Source organism: Chinchilla lanigera, unplaced genomic scaffold (assembly GCF_000276665.1).
Source record: "Chinchilla lanigera isolate Chin_1 unplaced genomic scaffold, ChiLan1.0 scaffold00007, whole genome shotgun sequence".
Classification (NCBI taxonomy): Eukaryota; Metazoa; Chordata; class Mammalia; order Rodentia; family Chinchillidae; genus Chinchilla; species Chinchilla lanigera.
This window is the reverse complement of record NW_004955408.1, coordinates 21,216,652-21,234,912: the sequence shown is the minus strand read 5'-3', so window position 1 is coordinate 21,234,912 and position 18,261 is coordinate 21,216,652. Positions and strand designations below refer to the sequence as shown.

Genomic DNA, 18,261 nt, shown 5'->3' with positions numbered 1-18,261 from the left:
TCCCAGGAATCAGTAGCCTGATCTGAGACAATTTAAAAGGGAGAGCAAGGCAATTTAGAAAATGCAGGATACTTGTGCTGTGCTGTCCTGGGAAAAATACCAGCAGGTTTACACTGCTGAACTGGAGTCTTCTCTCTGGGTCATGCCTGAAAAGCCCAAGGAATTCCCTGAGTAGAGCAGGACAGAGAGCACCTAGGCCCATGAAGCAGAGGGGAGAGGGCAGGGCAGGGGGACTGTGTAGCAAAGCTCTTAAACCAAGTTATGGAGGGGAAATGATGACCATAGAGGATCTCCAGGCACTGCTGGCCAGTTTGACTTTCCTGGGTGTCCTATTCAAGGCAATTCAGAGAAGATCCTGGTTCCTGGTCTCCAAGGTACTTGCCAATCCCACCCCTGTTTTACATGGCTACCCCTAGTAATCCACGGCAGCTGGACAGAAGGCATGTTTGTATGCCCGCTCTGTGAGGGAAAGACTTCACAGCTGTAGCTTTGTGAATCTAAGGAAGAGAAAGGAACACAGGGACTCCAAGCAGCACAAATTATTAGGCATTTTTAGCAAAATACAGGGATCTAGAATCCTGTAAATACCGCCTGAAGGTTCGAGGTCTTGAATGTTTGCAAACGTAGCATTTCAGAGCATGGCACCAGACCAATGACCAACACAGGAACATGTAATGGGTATGGATGTACCATGCTAGGCCTGCTGAGAGGTCAGGTGGGCACACACACATGCATGCACACACAGACGTGTACACACTCACACGCACAACAGGAATTAGTTGCTGGCTCATTTTGCTTGTATTTATTGTTGGAATTTGGGGCTTCACTGTCATTTTGAACAGATGGAAGGAAGAGAGGTAGGGCAGAGGAGGCAGTAAGGCGAAACCCTGCCCATGCATCTTGAATGCTCTATTTGCCAATTGTGTTGACCAAGGATTTAAAGCAATGGGTCAACATGGCTGGCCTTGTCCAAATTACTTTCTGTTGCTGCTTACTGTGTGTTTTGGGACAATTTCTACCTGTCTGCCTCACAGGTTTGCCGTGAGGCTGACTGTGGCAACACAAAGTCTTTTGAGCTCCTTGGAGAAAATTCACCATGTAAGTGCAAAGTATCACCATTGTACCACGATAATGAGACTCCCAGCAGCTTCCAACAGTCACCGAGGAGAGTCGGGGCATTAAGCAAAGAAGCTAAAGCTGTCCCAGTCTCAATCCAGGGAAATGATGTTTCCTAATTCAAGACTAATCCTGCTCTGGAGGCAAGTGTCAGGGCTGCAGATGGGCGGTCCATTTGGCCCCCATTCAATCTTATTTCAATGACCTGAACAACATGTTAATAAATGTTGAATTACCTGCCAACATTTGAAAACTGGGACAGTAGGCATCACAACACTGATTTCTGGCCTTTGCTGAAAAACTGGACATTTTGGAAAATCTACGCTTGCATTTCTCCATGGTAATATTCAGATGGAGCTGGATCATGTCTGCCCTCCACAGACAGGGCATTCATATCCCAGTTCATTATCGCTTCTGCTATCTTACAGCCTGTTTTATACACTCACATTGTTCTTGCCTCACTCATGTAGGGATATTGGGGTTTACAATCCTTCCTATAGGTTCTGCCCTCCCTTGGCTTAAGTCAACAAAGATCTGAATTCATAATGCCTTCATTATCCAAATCTAGGTCAATTCTCCTTACAGAGAAAGGCTTGCCTAGCACCTCTCACCAAGGGGAAATGAGAAGAGGGAATGTGGTTTCCTCCACTTGCTCCCGCCTCCCAATGGTAATTCTACTTTAAAAGCTCTGAGTTTTTTTAACTTAGAGATGTCCAAGTCATAATCTGACTAAATTAGATTATAAGCATCTGATAGTTTTCATAATAAATAAAAATATAGATATAGCTGGAGAAGATGAGATTTAATTAATGAGTGTAATTTAACAGAACAAGTTGTGCCATATATGGTGGATTAAAAGATAAAAAAGGATAGGAGGGAAAATCAAATTTTAATGAGTTGCCAGCTTCACTTGATTTAACTAAATTTCCTCTATTGTAGAAAATGTTAACACTTGCGAGCTCCTCCTGTGTGTGCACCCACACTGTGTAATATCTAACTACTTTCTCTTACGCACTTGTACGGGATTACTTTACTTGATTGCGTGTTGTGTTACTCTTTGAAGTTTAAGGCTCATATCCTTATATTGATCTCCTTGGAAAGCTGTGGGCAAGGGTCAGTGTGGAAAATGAAATCCAACATTATTGCCAGAAATACTAAGGAAGGGTGTCAGGTTAGAATAAGCTAAGTCTCATGGGGGCAAAGAGACAGGTGCAGGTTTGAAGTTCCTCAGACCAGCACCTGCACCTCAGCAAACATTTTCTTCCCTTTGACTGCAGTATTCACACAGAGGGGCTCCTGTATCATATCTACTATGGTATCAGCACACAGTAGGCCCTCAATAAATGTTTTGTAAGTGACTGATTTCTCAGTAGGAACCAGACACAAGAAATGTGGAGGCATGGATGATACATCGATGGCCTTGCTGATGCTTATGACACCCACATTTCTGCAACTGGCTGATGCTTATGACACTCACATTTCTACATTTCTTCCTGATTTTCTTTGGCTCCCTGTGTTCTTAACCCTTAAGGGAGCAGAATCCAGGTGTCCCAGGGAGCCCTGGGACACTGAAATAGGAGGAGGGCTATAGACAGTAGCGTTAGCACATGGGGTGTTGGCCTTTGGAATACGGGCCCTTAATATAAGTGGCTGTTTCTCTTGGTTTGTTAACTACACACCCTGCCATGATATATTGGGAAACTACGGTAAAGGTATGAAGGATGAAGGTGCTTTTTTTGGAAAATTGCACTGGGGATTGGACCCAGGGTCTTTGCACTGAGCTACACTCGCAAACATTTAAATTTAAAAAAAAATTTTTTTTTGAGACAGAGTCTTGCTAAGTGGCTAAGTTGCCCAGGCTGGGCTCAAACTTATGATCTTCCTTTCATAGCTTCCTAGAGTGCTGGGATTACACGTGTGTATCACTATGCCCAGCTGGCAGAAATGGTTTTAAAGCTAATGTTTATGGAATATTGAACATGTGTTAAATGCGCCTCATAAGTAAAGTCCTCTTAATAGTAGGACCTAGGTATTACTATTCCCAGCTTGCAGATGTGCATAATAGAAACATATTTACATAACTTGTCAAATGTTACCTAATTTGCAAGTGGTAGGGGGTGGATTTGAAGCCCTGTTTGATTACAAATGTTATGCATTTAATCCTTTTTGCTACACATTCTCCCAAACTACCTCAACCTCTGAATGTACAAAAAAATGACAATAGCAAAGCGTTGACAAAGAGCATTAGTAGCAAAAAGGGGAGATGTTACATTCTATAAACATAATGTGGGAGATACCGACAATTTGCAGTGGGTTTCGATGTGTGTTATGCCTTTCAAACTGTTTAATTCTGTGCAGACTGTTTTCTGTGCTAGGCTTCTCAGTGATATGATAACAGTTCCTTTATCAGGCCCCCAGAAACTAGGTCCATAAGTGAATGGATACAGATCTTTCTTGGCCCCATTAAATAGAAATAAAAAGTTAAATCAGTTCATATTCAAAGTACAGTGAGAAGTTGATAGCAACATGCTTAAGGGACCCAACTTGACTTGCTTGCATTCCTTGGAATAATAGGAAGAAGCGAGTTTCTTGCACCACCCCCAGTATCTTCAATCTTTTTTCCCTATTCACAGGAATTGCAATCATCAGGGGTATTTGGGCTTCTTGGGCTCACATACACTTTAAGGCGGGGGGACCAGTCTCATTGCCCTGTGGCCAGGACACTCTGCAAAACCATTGCTTTGAGTTTCATGTCATTAGAGAGAGTATATTTTAGATGCAGTAGTGTGACTGGTCATCAATAGCTCCTAACTTGCTGGAGTAAAATCAGGTACAAATATTTCTTGTGTGTTTGGGAGGTGGTTACTTTATAATCTTTCAAGCTCCTCATACTCTGACACTATTTCTACACACCTACTCAGGGCTGTCTGGCAATCCCTTTGAAGTTAAAGCATAGTTTTAAGAATAAATAAACACAATTCACACTTATCAGAGCCCATCATTCTGCATACAGCTTTAGACAGATGACCCTTTTGGGCCATGCTTTAACCAAATTCATTGTTAATTTGACCAGTGATGGTGGTGGTTAAACTTAGGATCTGTGGCCCAGGATTCTTTTCTTCAAATTTCTCCTGGACAGTCATTATGTGGGGCTTTTTCTTTGTGTCACTAGGAACATTGGTTATTTCTTGCTTTCTCTGAGATCTGGTAGAAGGTATAGTATGTATATTTTGAGGTGCATAGCTCTGGGTTTCACATGATGAGAGGGAACAGCCTCAAGAAGCCTTTACAGAAACTGCCTAAAACCTGGGTTCCAGGAGGTATATAAGCAGTTCCTTCTCCTTTCTAAATGTAGCATGATTATTATGAAGGTATAAGACCTCAAAGACTTTTATTTGCAGTTAAACTGCCCGAAGACGGAGGTAGTGCTGAAGGAGATTTTCCTAGAAAGCTGCTTGTTTAAATGGTGGGGGTTCCTGACTGGGTTGAAAGTGTGACTTAGAGAACCTGTGAGTATCCTCCCACTCCCTCAGGTGACAGGACAGTGTCTGAGGGTGAGAAAAGGTGAGGAAACCAGAGGGACTCCACGGGGTCTGATCTACAGTCCAGTCCTGAGATGAAGTTTTGATATAAGAGAAAGGTGCTACAGATAAAAGTGAAGCAATAGTTTCTCACAGGAACGTGGAAACAGCTGCTCGAACGGGAGAGTGTGGTGTTCTCTCCTTCACTGTGTAAATGCAGCAGCATTTCAGGACAGCGGGCACCAAGGCTTCTGGAACTGAAAACCAAACCCCATCATGACAGCTGCTAGAAGGGGAAAAGCTGCTCGATTCCCTGGAAGTGGACTGTGAAGATAGCAGGTTTCTCTGAAAGGCCTAAGCTTGAAGAAACTGAATGGGCTAAACAGGAACAAGTAAGACACTCTTGGAAACTTCTGGAAAACCTTGAGGAGAGAGTGTGAAGTAGGCTTTGAAGTTAGGATGAGCCAAGAAGCTGCAGCCGTGAAGGGGTGGGACGCTGTGGGTTCTAGTTGTCTTGGAATAGTTTTCAGAAGAGGCTAGAGTGTGCCCCTGTTCTAGCTTTACAACTTTCCTTGTCACCTGCTAACCTTACTTTGTATATTATGCCAACCCACTTGGAAAAGCATATAAATCTCTGCTGGACTGATCTTCTAACTTGACATGTGTCAGCCAAGCAAGTCAGCCACATCTTCAGGAATTTAAGAACAGTCAGAAACTCATGCTACCATGGACCACAGACGAGGTTGTCTGTGGAGAATCCTCTGGTGAAAGCCATGAGGAAAAATGGGACTCATTCCTTCAGGATCTCAATAAAAGAATAAAAGAACTGGCTGGTAGCTTTTAATTACTTTGGAGATGTTTCATCCTATCACTGAGGACCAAACAGGCTTCTCCCTTCCTGATTACAATTAAAGTATGTTTTTAAAAACAAACACTTTACTTTAAACTAAGGATATTCTTTTAATTACAGGAAAGATTAACTAAATACATTTTCTCTTGTAATTTAATCCATTCTAATTATCTGGAGACTGTTTATGATGAAATACTTAAAATTTTGTCTCACTTTTATTTCGTGTGGTTTCTTTCCTTCTCACAACTGGAAAAGCTGAGAGCAGGCCTGTGCTACTCACCTTAGGCAGGTCTGACTATCAGAAGGCGAAGAGGTGACTGATAAAAAGGACAGGGTGGCAAAGAACAGACCTTCATTTTGGCTGGTACATTGTCGAAATGGTGCTATCTTGCATTCCAAATGTAGCAGAGGCAACCCTTTTAAAAAGAGGTCATGAAATCAAGCGCTACGCAAGAGGGATGGTTATGAATGAAAGTCACTGGACAGGCAACTTGGGAGGAAATGAAAAATCTGTCTGACATGAACAACTGGGATAACCTGGGCGGCTCCTGATAATCCAGAAGATGGGCCAAGGGACTGCAGAGAATCCCCAGGTGCTACACCTGGGTCATGCTCCGAGGACTCAAGCAATTGCAGTGTGGGAGGAAGGAGTGTAATTGTGAAGTTTATGGGGCTGAATGGGAACAGAAAACCAATGAGAGTTTTGATTTTCCGGAAGTCACACATGCTGCTTGATGAACTCAAAGTTGGGCTTTCTAGGTTGTGCTGTGATGGGCAGACCCAGTACAACTAAATCTTGCAATCCAGATCTTGAGAAATGAGATGGAATAAGCAAAAGAGAGTCCAGGAAAATGTAATCTAAGAGACACTGGGGAGACAGTGTTCTCCTAACTTGAGAAATGCCAAATTCCTTCTAAAAAAAGAACAATATTCTTGCAACACCTCAAGGATGTTGATGGTCTGTAGCTTGAGAAACACTGTCTTAAAATACCTTAAATTGTATTCTACCCACCAATAACAGATTTCCAAATAACACCTTAAACAATTTTTTTCTTTTGAAATATACTTATTTTAAAAATAAAACCCAGAATTAAAAATAAATTCTCATAGGCCTCTTGCTTGGTTCCACCACATCAAAGAGGTGAAGTATGAGTACCTTTGGTCAATGATAGCAAACCCTAGCTTCAGAACAAGGTTCTTTTTTTTTTTTTTGCCTTTTTGAGACAGGGTCTCAATATGCAGCTCAGGCTGGCCTTGAGCTCACTTTGTAGCCCAGGCTGGTCTCGAACTCGCAATGATCCTCCTGCCTCAGCCTCCCGAGTGCTGGGATTACAGGCCTGTGTCACCACGCCCTGCCACAACAAGGTTCTAATACACATACTCAACTCCATGAACAACTGGGCAGTTTGGTATAATAAACAGGTGCAATTCCAGGTGAGAGAGGCCATTTATAGCTCTGTATATGAACCAGATGCCAGCAGGCTGCATAGAAAAGCTTTGTTTGGAAAAGGGATGGGGGTAGGTGTGATTTTTGACCTGTCACTAACTCTTCGATTGGTGGGAGACAGATACATGAACGTGAAAGGTTGGCTGAAGGTGAGAGAATGTTTTTTGGAAGCACTGACTGAGGATTGAACCTGGGCAGTGTGGAACTACGTGTCCAGCCCAGACAGGGTCTTGCTAAGACTACATGTCTAGCCCAAGACAGGGTCTTGCTAAGTTGCCAAGGATGGCCTTGAACTTGCAATCCTATTGCCTCAGCCTCCTGAGTAGCTGGAAAAACAAGAGTGCACCCCCAAGCCTGGAGGGAGAAACATTTTATTGAATATTTATTTATTTATTTATTTATTTGTACCGGGAACTGAACTTAGGACCTTATACTTGCCAGGCAGGTGCTGCACTGCTGAGCTATATCCCCAGCAGTATTTTATTTTAAAGGTCCTCTTTTCCCTTCCATGTGTCTTACATTGGTGTTAGATAATGTTGACATTAACGTACATTTACTCGACTCTAACTTTATGTTTCGCATAGTGCCAAGTGCTTTACCTCCAGCCCAAGGAGGTAGGTATTATTTGGTATCCCCATTTTACAGAAAAAAGCAACTGTCAGGATTTGAGCTCAGGCAGACTGACACAAAAGCCTGTGTGCTTAAGCAGTCCATTATTGTTTTTGCACTTCTACCCACACAACTGAAGTGGATATAGGCAGGAGAACTTTTGCTTTAACATCATCTGTCTGTATTCAAAATTAGACATATAAATGGATAAAATGGGGACTGAGTACTATGAATGGAATTTTTTTGATGTACAGAAAGACTTTCCAGGTATACAGGATATAAACTGGAAATGAGATGAGGTGATAAAAAATTAAGAAACTAGTAAAAAAGCACCACGCACTACTCTCAATAACTCAATAACACATCATCAGCTGAGGTAATCCTCCTCTGGGTCTATCCCTTTAGGTAAGGTCTGTACCGTATATTATGGGAATCTACAGTGAAAATCTACATTATATTAGAGAGAAAGGCTTGATTGCATTAGACTGGCTCATTCATACAATTCTGCATCAAAAGTAATAAAACTCTGGAAATGGTCAGGTCCTTAGAGACCATCTCATTCAAGTGTGTTCTAAATTCAATCACATAGTGCATTTGTGATATTTGCAATATCTACACTCTTATTTACTTAATATTTTTCTTTAAATTTACTCAGCCTAATAATGCTACCTACCTTCACCAGATCTGCAGGCAGTAACACCTATATAATCATGAGTTTGATATGCTACTTAATTTTTTTCTAGTACTTTTTCAAAGCCCCGCATAACTATTCAATAAAGTACATCAGTATACAAATGAAAAGCATCTCATGTTTGTGTACCACATCCCAGAGGCAATTTTGGGGTCCAACTCCCTTATTTACCGCAGGAGAAAACCAAGGTCAGTAGGATGTGGTGACTTGCCTTGGGGAACACACTATGTTTGTGGCAGATAAGCCTAGAACACAGGTGTCCCCATCAGTCAGCCCATCTGCTTTTCCATGACATCAGGAGGAATCAGACATGGAGTGATAAGACAGACATCCTTCACAAATACCTACAGGGGTGGAGCTCTCTGGAGCCTTCTTTGTTTTTCCTTCTTTTTTATTATAAAATCCTCAGAGCACCTTGTGAGATCCAAGAATCACAGACTTGCAAAAGACACTTGTTCTTCGTAAAAGCTCAAGTGCGGAGCACTCACTATACACTGGGAAAACTCATCCCACCTTTCCTAACAGACCTTATTCTTATGGGTGCCCTTTGTTCTGAGTTTGGAATCTTCGTTGTGCTGTCACCCATGATTTTCTTTTCTAAGAACTGCAAACCATATTTAGTTCTTTGCTTTTATGAAATCCTGTATCTCTTATCAAGCTATGTAATGCACTTTTGGTTAATGACAGTGTCCCCATCAAATGACAATGAAGTTGAAAAATCTCTGGCACCTAGGGACAGTGTACCCATCATAACCTCCTAGCACAACACGTTCCTCAGTTGTTTGTGGTGATGTTGGTAGAAACCAACCTACTGTCATATAAAAGTATAGCATATACAAGTACATATACCTATGCATAATATTTGATTATGATAACAAACGGCCTAATAAATTTACTATACTGCACTTTTTATGGTTAGTGTAGAGTATGCTTCTACTTTTAAAAATTTACTGTAAGACAGTATGTTGTATTTTGCCAGCAGCTTTTTATATTGTGTCCTGATTGCTGCAAGAGGCCACACTGAGCAAGTGACCTAGACTGTACAGGTTTGCGCAAGTACATGCTAGGATGCTCACATGACAGTAGTTCTCAGAGTGGGTCCCCACTGGCAGCGGCACATAATTGTACTTGGTGGGCTACAGCTAGCAAATTGACCAGCTAGCTCCTCGGAAACCTGAAGGGCATAGTATAGAGGCTAATCCAAGTCACTGTCTCTCTACACAACTCAAACACTAAGAATTCTTCCCCTCTTTTCTTTTTTGATGGGAGCTCATTTAATGAACAGATACAGTATTACTAAATCATTTAAAAAGCAATTTCAAAAATGCTTCCACTTAAACTACAGGTCAAGTTGTAAAGTTAGGATGAAGTCTGTGTGTAACTTGTCTATTTTCCAGCTGACGCTAAGAGCCCTTCCTTGATATTCAGGGCAAGAAAGTGAAGAACACTTCCAGGGATGAGAATCTCATTACCCATAAAACATTTATTTCCTGTCATTTTACTTTATTTTTTGCAGTGATATAAAAATGTGTTCCTGTAACTTCTACCTCCCAGTCTTTATTCTGTGTTTGGACAGAAATCTCGAATACACTATCTGATCCAGATCCAAAGAGAATTTCTGGGCATCTAGGAAACCTGACCTGCAGTGAAAAAGAAGGCTCATATTTTGACCAAATTGTGCAAGTAGGGAAATGACTCGGTGAGGAAAAAAAAAAAAAAAGAAAGAAAGAAAGAAAAGGAACTCTGAGGATAGTTCCAGTGAAAGCCCCCGGAGGGTCAGGTTAATTAACCAATCAGGGAGTGAGCTGCTCCCTCAGACCTGGTGGTGAGAATGACTCCATCGTGGCTAAGTTCATCTCAACTTGATCTCACAGCAGAGTCATGAAAGCTCAAATGTTCAAGGACAGGAATGAGAGGAGAAAAAAAGTTTCCATCACTTGGCATGAAAGCAGAATGAGATGCACAGGCAGCTGTCCGCAGTCTGAAGTTGGTTAATTTTAACAGTCCCGTTTCTTCCCAGACAGTTCCCTGTTGTTCCGAAGGGTTCTCCCTCTTCGACTCTGACCCTGTCTACTTCTGATGACAATCACTTAATCAGCACATCACATTGTCGCACGACTGGTTTTACCTTGGGTAAAGATTCATTTTCTTTATTAACATCACAGGAACTGATTTCTTTCCCCAATCAATTAGAGAGGAAAAATAGAAGGGCCCAGTGCAATCGAGGGAAAAGAAAACTATTCTGACTTATAGTACCTGCTCAGGTCACTTAGCCCCACGTGGCTCTAGGAATCAAGCCATCATGACTCTGAAATGTGATCGGAGGTCAAGACTACACAGGGAAAATACACAAGTAGGGCCACCATGCCCACTACCTCAACACCAAACAATTCATCCACGTTTGGAAAGCGCGGGTGTCGGCAAACTCAGCCTGTGGGTGTGTCTGTTTGTCCTACTCACAGTGGAGTCTGGACAACCCACGTTCAGCAGATAATTCCAGTAGTGCAACATTAATATTTAGCTTCCCTCCTTGTATCCCACGGCGATAATGAATGTTGGTTTCTCTTTCTCCTTGGATTTTGCCCAATTATTCTGCTGGAAAAACATGCTAACATCTACTTCATCTCTTTGTAATGTAAGAGACACTTATCTGGGTTTTCTATAGCTCATAGTGATTCTGACCTAATCAAAATGCTACAGTTCCTTCACACTCTGCTGGCGTAGCCGTTGGATGGCTGTCTTATGTTAAATTTTCAATACATAAGGAGTGGTGGCAGACAGTAAGAAGGTGGCAGGGGATAGGGACAATAACCCTTCTCAAGATCATTTAAAAAAAATAAGCCTCTGCTTACCAAGCAATGTTGTCTTTTAATTTATGCAGAAGAGTGAACCGCACCTTATCAAAATAATGCTAATATATTCCAAAGATGTACATGAATTGTGGTTGATTTGGATTCAAAGTGTAATTTTGTAGCTTTCAATCATACCTTATATTTAACTTCTTAGAAAGAGGTAACATAAAAATCACTGGTTGGTAGAATCCAGTCTGTTGATAAATTAGCTCTAACAGTTTACATTGAAATATTATGCCTTCTATTTAAGTCCATAGCAATATGTACTAAGTTTCCAAATATAAATAATTTGGCTGCAAATTTCAGAAATGCATTTAACCCAAACTAGACAGGTCTTGCGGCTTCTACTCCACTGAATTTTAGAAGTCTGTGCTTTTATCCTCATCCTTTCTTCCCTACCTATCTTCTTGCTCCCTTTAGTATAACAAACACAATCCACAAGTGCTGATGTGAAAACCACCTCCCTGTGACCTTTTGAAGACAGGCCACAAACAACCTAAATACCCAAACCTAACCACCCAGCATTCTGCTTTACCTCAGACTTTCCAGTGCATTGTTTATTGACTACATGCCATTTCAATCTTATTTATTCTCTATTTTCAAGATACAGCATGTGAGGCTCTGCTTGGAAAGGACCTAAGAGCCTTTCTTTCCTCTCTGACTGTCAGTATCCCCAAGGAGGAGGACTGATGCTGGGCTTGTAAATTGTGGCATTTACTTTAAGTGAAATGACAGGAGTGTCTGTTCCAACTATGCGACTAAGACTTTGTGAAACAGCTCCGGGGGCCAGAGGTTGAAAAGCATGAGATGCAATTATGCATGTATAAAATCTCTCACCTTTTCCAATAGAAAATCTCAGCAACCAAGGGATGTTTGTCTTTTTGCCTTTTCTTTCTTTTCCTTTTTTTAAAGAAAACTCCAGTGAACAAAACTGTGGGGATATAGTACATGTCCTACTAGTAAAACTACAGAGCTCTAATTTCTCAAAAGAAAAGGCTTTCTTATTCAAAACCTTTACAGGTACATAGCACAGACTCTGAAATCACAGGACGTTGAAATTCTGAGCAGGAGACTTTTGTGCACTGGCACCCTCTTTATTTTGGGAGCTTTATGTGGCATTTAAATTCACACTTCCTCAATATCCCTCAAGGACCCAGGATGTCAGCTCACAGACCTATGCCACTTGAGCCAAATGCTTCAAGTGGCAGAACACATTTTTCCAATTCATCTCAGCCAAAGGGCCAGCTTGACCAGAGCACCTGTGTTCTCTGGCTGGCCACATCCACACCATTCTCTACTGAGACCAAAGCTGTCGACAACTCATTTGCTGTCTCTTCTCCCCTCCCACTCTGTTGTGTCTGCACCTCCCTGCTTTCCTTTGGCCCCTGGTAGCCTTCAAAGCATAACTGATATCCTTTTCCTAATGGGAACAGCAACCTGCCCCCTTTTTTCCTCTCTCCATTAAGACTTGGGCAACTCTCTCATTCATGTCAGTCACTTTTTCTTTCCTGTAAAAGTCCAGACAACAATCAGCTTTGTGGCCCATGTAGTCTCTGTCCTTATTTCAACACCTAGATGTGGGGTGGATGCTGACAAGATGTCTGGGTATTTGTCTTCTACTAATTCTTTGCTTAGAACACTGAAATTTGAATATGCTACAATTATCCCATGTCAGAAAATATTTTTGGTTCTGTCAACCCTTCAAAAAATGTAAAAACAATTCTTAGATTGTAAGCCATAGAAAAGAAGGCCACAGGCCAGATTTGGCTCCTGGCTGTAGCTGGCTAACTCTTGCCCTTTTCTGTCTGAATTGCCCTTCTCTGAACTATTTCCAGAGTAAAGACAAGGTACAGGCAGGTGTGAGCCACCAGCCTTCATTGTGGGGAAACAAGCCCTGTCCCCTTACCCCTCAGATGTCAGAAGAGGAGAACAAAGGGAGGAGACATTGTATTGTAGTGTATGGACTGATAGAAAGTAGGACTATCCCCCTAATGTTATTGGTAATCAAGAGCTTTTGGAAGGAGGAAAGCATGGGCTGTGGAGATGAAGGGCTGGGGAAAAGTATTTACATTACACTGGGCATGCAAAAGTACATCAAAAGGAATGACCCTGAAGAGTGGAAGCTACTGTAAGAACTGTCCCGGTCTTGAGCTGTGCAATCCCTTCCCTGAAACTCTTGTGAATTACTCCTGAGCCTCTACGGGGAACTGAAGGTGAGAGTGGCTGCAGGGGAAGCAGGACCTGGAGCATCATTGAGAGATTGCAAAAACAATTCACTGCCAACAGACTGTCCCAGCAGGGTCCCAGTGCTATGGTTGTGGCCTTGTTTGGCACGCTGCCCCTCAGATGCCCAATTAGATGGAACTGGGGAAATTGAATGCAGAGTCTGTCCACTTTATCTCTGCTTAATCACCCGAATGAACAGCATGGGAAACTGAGTCTGATCTCATCAGTCAGCCCTGAGCAAGCTCCTTAGCCTGTCTTTCACTCCAGGGGGCCAAGCAATGGCTCTGGTTTCTTGGCTAGAATGGAGGGAAAGGTCCCAAACTCTATGGCGGTATCAAAGGTAACTTCAAGGAGTAAACAGTAATTTGTTGGACATTCCACTGAGAGTTTCCATGCAGCCAAGGGAATTAGCCAGCTTGGCATGAAATGGATCCTAGGACTGACCTAATTAAACAACAAAAGCAAAAACTGGAAGCAAAATGATGCTCAAGTTGACAACTTTGTAATCCCAACTGTTAGGAGATATGCAAAGCCAAAACCCATTGGCTTCTGACTCCTCCAGCAATGGGATAAGTAGGTATATCCAAACCAGTATTGTTCTCCTCTAAACCAAAATAATGGCAAGAGGCAAAGCAAATCAAAAATGAAAAAATTTCAGAACTGTTACTATTTTTTTTTAACAAAGAAAGTGACCTTTAGGGAATGTTCTTGGCTGAGAAAGTTATCTAAGGAGGTGGCTGGGTGGAGAATGAAATGGAACCAGAGCAGTAGACATTAACTGGTAGCAGCGATGATGTGGAGGATCAGGAATCCAATGATGGGGCCTTGGGACAGCAGGATAATCCTGGTGACAGTGGTACTTGGTTACCCAAAGAGCCTGGTAAGGTCCTGCCTGCATCTAACCTGGTCTGAACTGAGTGATTTCACGTTGTGGGCAGACAGGGATCTGGGGAGCCAGCCAGTTGGGAGAGCACTGGATCAGGAAAGACCTGCAGGCCTCAGGGAGCCTGGGTGCCTCTAGAACTGATAATTTCCCATGCATGTGCATTTTCCCCTCCCAACATCAGTAGTTTGGATTTTTTAAAAAAATATTGTCTGGTCCCTTTCCTCCAAACCTGGAATCCTGGAAAGAGGGAAAGCCTTTTCCAACGAGGGACCTTGCTTTTCCCTTTCCCTGTCCCCGTGGAGATTTGGAGAGGCAGCAGGAATGTTGGAAAGCACTTGTGTCCCTGAAGGAACAGCCAGTTGCAATGCACGACCATCACTATAGATCTACGATTTATGAAAATAAAGCAATATGTGCCTGTTTCGGTGCCTGCCGTTTGCCTACCAATGGTGCAGTGTTCACCATTCCAGCCCTCTCGGCATTCACATTTGCCATCTTTACAGGTCCCGTGCTCAATGCAGCGGGGGTGGCACACGCGCTGGTCACAAGCTGCGCCTGTCCAGCCCTCTTCACAGCGGCAGGCTCCCCCGATGCAGACGCCGTGAGTGCCACAGTCTACTGAGCACACTTCTGGAAGAAAAACAATGATTACAGCTCAACACGGCAGCTGGCAAAACCCTTCACGGAAGCCAGACCACACATATGGCCCGGGGCCCAGGAGCAGGCCCGAGGCCCAGCAGCTATGACATCTTCGGAGGCTTGTCTCTTTGTTGGCTCAGTATTAATGCATCATCATCATCATTATTATTTTTTTCTAGAGCAGTTTTTCTCAAAGTGTGGCCCCTGGGCCAGCAGCAGCATCACTGTCACCTAGGACCTTTGTAAGAAATGCAGATGCATGTGCCCTGGTTGGACCATGTGCTTTAGAAATTCTGGGAGTGGGGCTCTCAAATTCATTTTACCATGTCCTCTGGGTGGCTTTGATACTAGAATGTGACAACCACTTGTCTATAGAGTGAGACTGTCCTGAGGGGAGGTCAGGCAGTGGGCCCAGCTCAGCAAAACTAACTGGGAGGTACCCATCTGCAAAGAGGTCTCGGGGATCCTGACTCCCTCTCCAGCTGGGATTCTTCCCCCTGTAATCAGCCTGAACTTAACACGCCTGCCAGGCCCACTGGGGATCTCCAGCTCCATCCCCGCGATGACTGCAGACCCACACGTTCCCCAGATCAGCATTTGGCCACAATGGTGGCCGCTGTCAATGATGCTGCGTTTACACAGCCTCTTTCTCAAAGGAGCTCAAAGTCTTTTGTGGTCGGGGAGGAGACAGACAGACAGATAAGCACTCTCTGGACCTCTCACTCGAGGACAAGCACGTGCCAGACATTCATCCTTACAACAGTCTACAGGGAGGCATGGCCCATCATGCCAGGGAAGAGAACACCAGGCCGGGGGCAGCCAGTGACTCACTCAAAGTCACACAGCACGTCTGCAGCACAACTGGGCCTTGGACCTAGGGCTGTCCACTCCCACCCCCCAAGGCCTCTGCAGAGCTTTGCCAGGATCATCAGCATCGAAGAAGAAGCCAGAGTCAAGTGGCAGGAGAAGACACCCCCAAACAGCCCATTTCATCTGACTTTCTTCTTTTCCCTCCTTTTTGGAAGGAAATATTCTTTTCTTTCCCATTGTAGGCAAAGCTTTACACCTATTCCCTTCCCAATTGCCATGGCAATCTTACAGTTGTCTGCCTACTTGGAGAAGGGGGTGGCGTGATGATTCTTTGCTTGGATAGGTGCTCATCAGTGTGAACAAAGCCTTTCTTGGGAAGGTTAGGACCCACTTGAACTGTTGAACTGCTCCATTCTTAAGGTCACTCAGGAGGTAAGACACACACTCTTAATTTTAGGAAAATAAAGTGTACAGTACAACTTCATTATTTCCCTGTCACTGGAGGACTGCAGAGCTTTATAGCATGTTCACACAGCACCCTGAGGGGGCCTCTTTTCTGTTTCATAGGATGTGCTATTTGGCTGTCTGGGACTGAATTGTTCTGCTTTGCTTTCTAGTACCTTTAGGGAGTGCACGTAAGAAAACCTATAATGCAAATGCAGCATCCCTCCTGGGCCCCTCATCCACTTGTGGTGATGGGTCAAACAAGGTACAAGTACCGGCTTGGTGTTATTTTTGTTTGTTTGCTTTGTTTTGTTTTGTTTCTCGAAGATCATAGACTACGGCTAAGGAAAAGAGAGTGAGAAAGGCACTATGTGGCTGACCAAAGTCCCCTTATCCCACACCAAGTGTGAAGAGGGGACTCCCATCCATCTGGGAACGGGAGGAAGACAGGGCATGAAAGTGAGAGAAACTCTCTTGGCTTACCGACGGAGCAGTCGGGACCCATCCAGTTGGGGTCGCAGCTGCAGAGGCCTGTGTCCGGCAGGTATGTTCCATGCCCACTGCACTGGTCTGGGCACTGGACCCTTGCCAGTTCACAGTTAAGACCACCCCAGCCAGGGCTGCAAAGGCATTCTCCATTCACACAGACCCCATGGCTGGAGCAGGTGGGATCCAAGCAATCCACTGAAAAAAGACAAAGAGGAAAAGTAACAATCAGTCTTGGCGGGGGACAGACATGAGGCACAAACCTTCTATTGACTGGACTGGTGGTTCACCAACTCTTATCCACTTGCCAGCAAAGCAGCCCAGGTAGCAATGTCCATGGTCTCTTGAAGAACACTAATAAAAATAAAAGATTTTTTTTTTTTGTATGTCAAAACACCAAATTTCAAACTTGAAGAGAACCAAGAGAACAAGTAGGACTACTCAAGCAGAATTAGGAAGAATCAGACATGGTCTCTATATATATACAGAGGTGTGTTATTCAGCTTTTAGGACCCTGTACTTACCAGCCTTCATACCTTGACTGCCCAATGTCAAGATTGCAAATACCTGTGATATTTCTGCATGTGTCACCAAACTCGATTATCCCTCATGCTAAGTGGGGAAAGTAGTGAGGTTCATTTAACTTCATTAATCATTGTCTTTGAAAGGAAACAAAAATTATAAAGGAAATTCATGAAACCAATAAACAAGTCATTTTCCTAATTCAGTTTTGCTTAAACTAAGTCTAAAATTGGTTTTCATGCTCTGAACACACCCCCTGAAGGAGGCAGTGGATATGCAGGATGGAAGAGGTGAAATTGGAGTTGAAACTGATCCAAAATAGGGATCTTCTCATAGGTGGTCATGGGTGAGTGTCTTTGGCCATGGCACCAATCCTCCACCCGTCAAGTGGATAACTTAACGGTCAGATTCTGTCACTGTCATCCTTGGCTGTTTCATGTTTGATTCTTCAGTTATCGTCATGGTCAGAGTGTATATGTACCCAGCAGGTAACGTGAAGATGATCACTCAAGAACTAACTAAGAAGGGAAGAGAGGAGAGAGTCACAAAAGCCAGGTTTTGAGGACAGGATTTCTTGCATGAGAATGTGAGCTCAACCTTAAGTCTGCATCCAGGCTAACTAACTAGGGTCTTTTACAAGCACACCAGCTTCCCTTAGTGTTACTAGAAAATGGCGTGATGGTGTGTGAAGAGGGCTCTGCATAACGTGGGGTCTGAATGAGGAAGAATTGTGTCTTGCAGAGGGTTCAGCTGTTGCCTTGTGATGTGATGAAATGTGGAAATCTCATCACCTTATTTGACTACGACTTACATTTCTGCCATTTAACAGTTTCAAATTTGGGCCTGTTGGCCTACACTGAAGCACTGCTTCTTACGTCACCTGGGGCCTAGCCAGCTGGAGATTACTGAAGGTCTTTTCTAGGGGTTTTCTGACTACACTGACATTATCATTAAATACTTCATGTGCATGCATGCATGCCATCTTTGGTTCAAAGCTTCAGAGAAGATTTGGTTTTCTTTCCTTGCCCAGTGATAACACTCAAATACGGAAGACTTTTAGTCTCTAAACAATTCATCATTATAGTGAGACGGTAGCCCATCGGGGGTCCTAGTTATTTTATAGGGTCTACTGTTAAACTTCCCCATTGGATATCTTTTTTTC

At 43.3% G+C, this 18,261-nt stretch overlaps 1 protein-coding gene across 11 annotated transcripts in view; it reads right to left on the bottom strand.

Moving 5' to 3' along the window:
* Tenm2 (teneurin transmembrane protein 2) overlaps positions 1 to 18,261 on the bottom strand; it is a 1,190,054-nt gene that overhangs the window by 105,364 nt on the left and 1,066,429 nt on the right. For 8 of the 11 annotated variants that reach the window (XM_005376287.2, XM_005376288.2, XM_005376294.2 and 5 more), the window contains 2 exons: positions 16,575 to 16,775; positions 14,616 to 14,828 (listed from right to left, as the gene is read on the bottom strand). In XM_005376287.2, the coding sequence (XP_005376344.1) occupies positions 14,616 to 14,828; positions 16,575 to 16,775 (414 nt within the window). The remainder of the gene's footprint in view (positions 1 to 14,615; positions 14,829 to 16,574; positions 16,776 to 18,261) is intronic. The other 3 variants (XM_005376289.2, XM_005376292.2, XM_005376295.2) reach the window with 2 other exon arrangements.